This window comes from Lolium perenne, chromosome 1, assembly GCF_019359855.2.
Source record: "Lolium perenne isolate Kyuss_39 chromosome 1, Kyuss_2.0, whole genome shotgun sequence".
Classification (NCBI taxonomy): Eukaryota; Viridiplantae; Streptophyta; class Magnoliopsida; order Poales; family Poaceae; genus Lolium; species Lolium perenne.
In genome coordinates, this window is record NC_067244.2 from 267,826,236 (window position 1) to 267,833,563 (window position 7,328).

Below are 7,328 nucleotides of genomic sequence, written 5' to 3' on the forward strand. Positions count from 1 at the left end.
GATAGCACACGAAACAACGAAGCCGAAGAGAAGCAAACTATGGACAGGTTAATGGACCGGCCCATTAGTGGGTGTCCTTCAGGCGCCGTAATGACCTGGGCCATGTCTCCTCTGGGTACCGGCCCACAGCCCACAGCCCAAATCAGTACCGAGCCTCACTCACGTATCGCACAGAATAGAAAGGCGAAAGTTTAGGGACGGGAGAGAACAGAGGACGGGAGCGGGAGCGGGAGCTAGGGTTCCGGCGGCGATGGCGATGGCGGCGGTGAGGAAGGCGACGTCCAGCGCCACAGCGCGGTCGGCGGCGGCGAGGTTCGGCCAGACGAGGCCCCGCTCCTCCGGCAGCCGGGCCTCCAGCGTCGGCGAGGAGGAGAAGGTAAAACCCCCTTCCTCCCCCTTTCTCCTCCGCTGGATCACTTCTCGCGACACCATCAGCCGCCTTTTCGTGTTGATTTTACGTAGCGGTGGCCGGCCAAACGTGAGATGTTAATTACCTAGTACAATACTAGATTGGCTAAGATTCTGGTACAAGTTATCCACTTGATGCACAGGCAGGACGCTTTAGACTGAATAAAGAAACATAGATTATTCATTAAGTCTTCTGTCGTTTCACTAGTGGAAAACGGGGCAATAGGCCCGGTCCATTTGGGCCTTTAGACCCGGTTCCCGAACCGGGACCAACTAGGCAGGACTAAAGGGGGTACCCTTTAGTCCCGGTTCAAAGATCAACCGGGCCTAAAGGCCTCGACACGTGGTGCGGCCAGGGAGCTCGCGGTGGAAGGGCTTTGGTCCCGGTTCGTGGTACGAACCGGGCCTAGGTTTCTCTGCCGCGGTAGAGAATTGCTATTTCTCTGCCGCGGCACAGATTTAGGCTGTACCAGCGTTTCTCTGCCGCGGCAGAGAAACAGGGCGTTTCTCTGCCGCGGCAGAGTTTCAGCAATGCATATATATCATTCAAGAAACCACAAAAAATCGTCATGAATATATATAGACATCGTCAACAGTACACGACATAGTCAACACAGTACACGTAATGCATGCATATTTACAATACAACATTTCCTGAACGAATATCCTCCGCCGTCACGATCTTCCGATAGTGCTCTCCACCTGGGGTAAGGACCTCGGTAATAAAGAATCCCGCGATTTCCTCTTGAATTGCTTTTATTTGATCCGCTGTTATGAGAGTGTCCCGCAGGCGTGTCATCTATATTTAAAAAAGGAGATCAATATATGAATGGAACTCAGTACAATAGATGGTACTAATTAAGATTAATTGTGAAAATTTGTTATCGTACACGAGTGTGGTGTATTTGGGCATCCCCACCCTTGGGACAGGACATGTCACGCATGAAGGTGCAGACGTAGTATCCACATAAGTTATTCCCTTGTTCCTGCCTCATACACTTTACGAAAAAATAGTTCGATCAAACTAATAATCAAGCATCGTATTGAAAGTAAATATCATATATAAAGTTTCACGGACATAGCTATATATATAGTACTACTTATAGGGTAATCTCTAAATGTAAGCTCCGGTTTCCATTCACCCGGAACAGTATTGATGAACCGTTTCCAAGCCCTGCCCGGCAAAAAATAATGAGTAAATGAGTAATTGATTAGTTGATGATATCTTCGAATTAGAGCAGATGAAGATGCCAATACGAAATTGATTGAAACTACCTCTGGAGGATGGCAGCCATGTCCGCCCATTCCGCATATTCTTTACGTTTCGAGTCCATGACGTTTACGACTCCAAGGTGAAGATCAATGATTAGGAGAATAAAGTGGAAACTGCACAAGCATAGCTCAATGATTACGAGAATAAAGTGGAAGGTGCACAAGCATAATGTATGTTATATATAACACTCACTTGAAGTTGTAGGGAAAGAATATATCCTCTTTGTCTACTTGCTTCTCTAAAAACATTACGATGTTGTCCTCTGTGTCCTTGGCGAAGTCTCGAACCGTAACTTCATGAACTGTGTTTGGGTCTATGAACCCCAGCGGTAGGAGCTTGCCTCTTTTGTATTCCAGCTTCTTCATTTTGCATAATTAAATGTATAGCGTACACAAAGAATATAATGAGGATAATTGTTAGTGCAAATGAATGAGCTACAAACTTAATTACACAAATAAATCACTTACGACGGTAGCAACTGATGACAGCTTTGTCGAGGGCGTCTTGATTGAATAACTGAAAGCAGTTCTTCTAACTCAAGGTTTATCTCGTCTTCCCCCCGGAAGTAATGCTCATCTCTAAGATACACCGTGATGTAGCTTTCACATCTTCGACAGGCTTTCAGGTACCAGTCATGCAACCTTCGCATCTGAGTCCCTAGACGCGCGAGCTCGCCAGGTTTGACGAGATCAGATCCGTATCTATACTTGTTTACCACTTGAGCCGTTGGATAGTAATCTTCGTACTCAAGCGATGCTCCCGAGCTCTAGCCGCCCGTTCGATCATCGATGCCGTCTCTGGATCATGATATGGCTCCACGATGAAGTGGGGTGCGGCCTGAATGTCTCGCTGTCCAAGCTGGGCGACTTTTTGCTTCTTTGCTCGCTCTAGAGGACTGTCCAAGAGAGCGGTCATAATCAGCTCTCAGCTCAGGTCTCTTCATTCTCGTCTCGGCAAAGTGCTTCACTGTCTGCGGTGGAATAAACATCTTCTTCGGCGCAAGAAACGCCTTTTGCTCTTCAGTCTGCTCATGTGGTAACAACTGCGAGTCTGTGCCCTCATTGGAGTTGATGATCTCTTCGGAGCTGTAGGAGGTGCCGCGGACCGCTTCCTCTTTTGCTTAGGTGGAAGCGGCGGAGTCTCTGACGAGGAGGAGGAGGCGGCGGAGTATTTTCACGCGGAGGAGGAGACTGGTCATGGATAGGGGAATCATCATCGCGCGAGAGGAGAATCATCACACGGAGGATCGCATAGGTGGCGGAGGAGGCGGAGGTGGCTTTGCTTGTTGGCTTCTCACACTGGAAACACAATGTTCTCCTTCCGCCATTGCACGGTGGTTCTACGGGCTTCTCCCAGTTCTTTGATTTCCCCATCTTCACCTGCAGGGTGCTCAAGCACCAACCCCTCATACTCTCTCAACACTTCATCCACCATCACAACAGTAAAGTCGTCTTGGACCGGACGGCAATGGTAAGACCTTGTAGGTAAGAGGATGCCGACCGCTGCCTTGAAGGATAGGTTGAAAACTTTAACATGCAGCTCACAAGGACGGCTCTCAGTGAGATCATCCACGGGGGGGTAGCGAGGAGGCTCGACCACCTGGTCATCATCATCATTATCCACCTGCTGAGAGGAAGCCACGCTGCTTTTCCGGTGTGGTTGAGATTGCAGCGGGGCGAGGGCATTGAGCAGTGCAGGATCTACAGCCTGCCCCCGAGCCATCTGAGATGTAAGTACTTGGGTTACCATGGTTAATTGGGCTTGCATGGTGCTCATACCCTCCTCTAAGTTAGCCAAAGTGTCTGTTTCCCTTGCCTTCCTCCTCTCATGGCTTTTATCAGGAAATCTCTTCCTTTCCGCGGGAAAGCCATACTTCCACGGAACGGAGCCTGCTGTGCCTCGTGTTCGTCCGCCGTGTTCTTTGTTCCCAAGGGCGCGTGTCAGCTCATCGTTCTCTCTTTCGGGCTGGAACAACCCCGCCTCCACGTCCCTATGTGCTTTTTCCAGGGCATCAATGGGAACCTTCAGATGAGCTTTCTTATAGATGCACTTCCCTGTTTCTGGATCCAACGTTCCCCCAATCCCGTAGAACCACTCCTTGCACCGTTCGATCCAACCGTGTGTCCCTAATCTGATCCATTTACTGGTCAGTTCCGCCTCAGCTGCCTGCCACTTAGGACGGTTAGCCCTGTATCCACCTGGACCCAGAATTTTGTGATATAGCTTCAACGCAGCATTTGCCTTATTTATTTCCGACCTTCTCTTAAATTCTTCTGACTCCGTGCTGTACTTCACGAATTCGTCCCAGTGATTTTTTACCTTCTCACTGTCCGGAGTCTTCTTTAACTTGATAAGGCGGCGCAATCTTTTCTTGTGGCTCTTGAATAGTTCGGCCAAAGCGTAGAATGTTTTCAGTACATTCATTCACTACGCATATCCAAGCAAACAACATATCAGTAGCCTACACACACGACAACAAAAAAAATCATCAATTTGTTTATCTTAAACATGTCGGTGGCACCAGTTTCATGTATTTTCTGTACATAAGACTTTCTCACTTCTGCCTATAGTAGTTACATGTATGTCTTATGAGATGTTTGTTAGCTTCAAATGAATTCAGTGGATCAACTCCATTAGCTTCCTTTGTTCTGCTAGGAACCGCCACAATCACTGTCAACAAGAGTCAATGCCATACCTTGCGAAATATTTGCCATATACTTCTTGCGTTTCCGCAACAAAAGCGGAGTGTTTGAGAAGCCCCAGTTTTTACTCATGGTCACCTTCTGTGTGGTGGTTTCATATGTGGCGGTTTCATGCGTTGCAACACCCAGTGGTTTGAAAGTATCAATGGAAAATTGTGAGAAAATTTCCCGCAGTTACTACTTCTATTGTTTTATCTTCTCTGCATTTTCTTACTTCTGCCTATAGTAGTTACATATATGTCTTATAAGATGTTTGTTAGCTTCAAATCAAGTCAGTGGATCAACTCCATTAGCTTCCTTTCTTCTGCTAGGGACCGCAACAATCACTATCAACAAGAGTCAATGCCATACCTTGCGAAATATTTGCCTTATACTCCTTGCGTTCCACAATAAAAGCAAAGTGTTTGAGAAGCCTGGTTTTTACTCATGGTCACCTTCTGTGTGCTGGTTTCATGTGTGGCCGTTTCATGCGTTGCAACACCTAGTGGTTTCAAAGTAGGGAAAATCTACCGGTAGGCGCTGCACAACGTCTGCTTCCGTGCGGCGCGATGAGATTCCCGCGACAAACATCTTTTGTTTGTAGGACCTGCAAGGCTGCCATGGTTGGCAAGCTTTTTGGGCAACACTCGCATCCTCTTATCCGTTGGTCATTCGTACGATCTAGACAAGACTTTTCATTAGTCTCATCTAATATTATCGCGTGGATATATATATAATGAAAATTTTGGAGAACATGGCAATTGTGTTAAAACAATGTTATAAATTATTTGGTAGTTGTATGAAAAAATATGGTAGCTAATTTTTCTGAACCAAATTGACTCTTCTAACAGAACCCGGTAGTTGCTTACGATAAATCTGTTAATTGTATCAAAACAATCTGATAATTACAATAAAGAATGTAGTAGCTACTTTCAAGAAACATAGCCGACACTTATATCAGAGAACCTGATAATTGCTTTCGGAAAATCTGGCAGTTGTATCAAAATAACCTGTTAGCTGCTTGATAGAATGTGGTAGCTACTTTTAAGAATCCAAACCGATAGTTTTATTCGAGAATTTGATAGTTGCTTTCAACAAACCTGATAGCAGTGTCAAAATAATCTAATGACTTCATGAAAGAATGTGCTAGTTCTTTTGAACAAACAACCGTATCATAAAAATTGACAAGGATTTAACATGATATCTATTTCGAAAACTTGTGGTTGTTTTAAGTATATCCATTTACAAATAAACCGGGAAGTTGTTTTCAGAATCAAACAAGATGTAAATCATCTGCAGCCTAATACATAGCTTAAAAGCCAACATGTACTTGTTGAAAATGGCACCTCGTGTATTTTATGAGACGCATGCACTGATATAGGTTGCGCTGGATTTTTTGTTGGATTTCTTGCATGTGGTGCCAGCTTATGTATTGATTTTTGGTTCGATTCCGTGCATGCACTCGGTAGTATTCACTGCCGGCCTGCTGCTAATATTTCTCTTTAGGCCCAGCTTTTCCTGGAACAGCCCAGCCTGCGCACTTTCGGTTGTAATTACTGATTCGGTACCCGCCGCACAGAATCGACTATTGTTCGGTGCCGCCGCCTAGTCCGGTCCTTGAAAGTATCAATGGAAAGGATGGTAGATCACGTGGCGTAATGGCTAAAACTGTAGATCTGTCTACTTTCGCTGATTGCTTGCTGTGTATAAACTGTAGGTCTGTCTACTTTCTTATAACCTATGCATGATGTGTAATATGTTGGCCGGCCATCCTTGGTTATTGTTTCAAACATGTACACACTATCAATTAATATAATGGTCACTGTTGTATCTCCAGCTTGCTCGTGAGGCGGTTGGGCGCGAGATCCAACAGAAGAAGGAGGAGCTCTACGACGTGATCGCCAAGGCAGAGCAGAGTTTTGGGACTCGCAGCTTCCAGAACATGCGCCTACTCCAGCACCTCTCCGTGCAAGTCAACCCAAGGCCGTGGGACTGGGAGTGGTACGATGACACGCGCAACTTGTCTATTTCTTCTTCTTATGCTTCTTCCTTTTCATTCTTGCTTGTAGCTGATGATGTAGTCTAGCCTGACCCACTAACCTGCAGGCGCCATCTCCGGTTTTCGAGGAGGGTGAACAGCGTGCTGGAGATAGCTGGCTTCTTCTCGCTAGGTTGCATGGGTGCCCACTGGTCGAAGAAGTACCAGAAGTTGCGTGAAGCGAGGGAGGAGCTCCGGGGCCTGGAGGAGGAGCTCCGTGTGCTGAAGGAAGAGCATGAAGCAGGAGAATGGGGTCGCCTGGTGTCGGACTAGGTTTGATGCAAGAAGTAGAATCTGAGATGTTGATTAGATGAATAGTACACTGATGTGATGTTTCCCTCTTGGTATGAGTTGATGTTCCCGAATGGGTGGGATCGAACTGAGTTGGATGACAAATTTATACTAATTTATTTTACTTCTTGCTAAAATACTCTATTGACAAATGAATTTAAGTCATACAATTATTTATTTTTTTGCACTATTAATCACACAGAAATGCAATTAAATTTTAACATATAATACATTTTATATAATTGTAATGTTCATTTTAGAAAATTAATTTGCAAAAATATTACACTGCCTCTCAATTGACTTATTAAACCTCTCGGCTAGAGTATTAATCTGTGCCATTTAGATAAATTAAAATATATGCATTAGCTATTGTTTATTTGTAGCATCTTCAAATATCATGGATAGTAGAGGTGAAATGCTATAGAGATTTCTAGAGTGCTTGCTATTAGGTGTATGAAATTAAATTTATATTATTATCTAAATTGTTGCCCCGGTGGTAAATTGTTAGATCCTAGAAGTAAATATGGTTAGTGTCCATCATTGTGTTTTGATCTTCGATTGTGAATATATCCACGAGGATCATGGCAATTGCAAATTATTCTGAATTGTCTAATCCTAAGTCCTCAAAAGGACCGAA

General features: G+C 45.0%; 1 protein-coding gene across 1 annotated transcript; it reads left to right on the forward strand.

The window, feature by feature from the left end:
- The first annotated feature begins 209 nt into the window (after window positions 1–209).
- Window positions 210–6,794, forward strand: LOC127327913 (uncharacterized). Its single transcript, XM_051354729.2, has 3 exons — window positions 210–376; window positions 6,200–6,363; window positions 6,469–6,794. Exons 1-3 carry the CDS (start codon window positions 251–253, stop codon window positions 6,671–6,673), a joined length of 495 nt encoding a protein of 164 aa, XP_051210689.1. The 5' UTR covers window positions 210–250; the 3' UTR covers window positions 6,674–6,794.
- The last annotated feature ends 534 nt before the right edge of the window (window positions 6,795–7,328 follow it).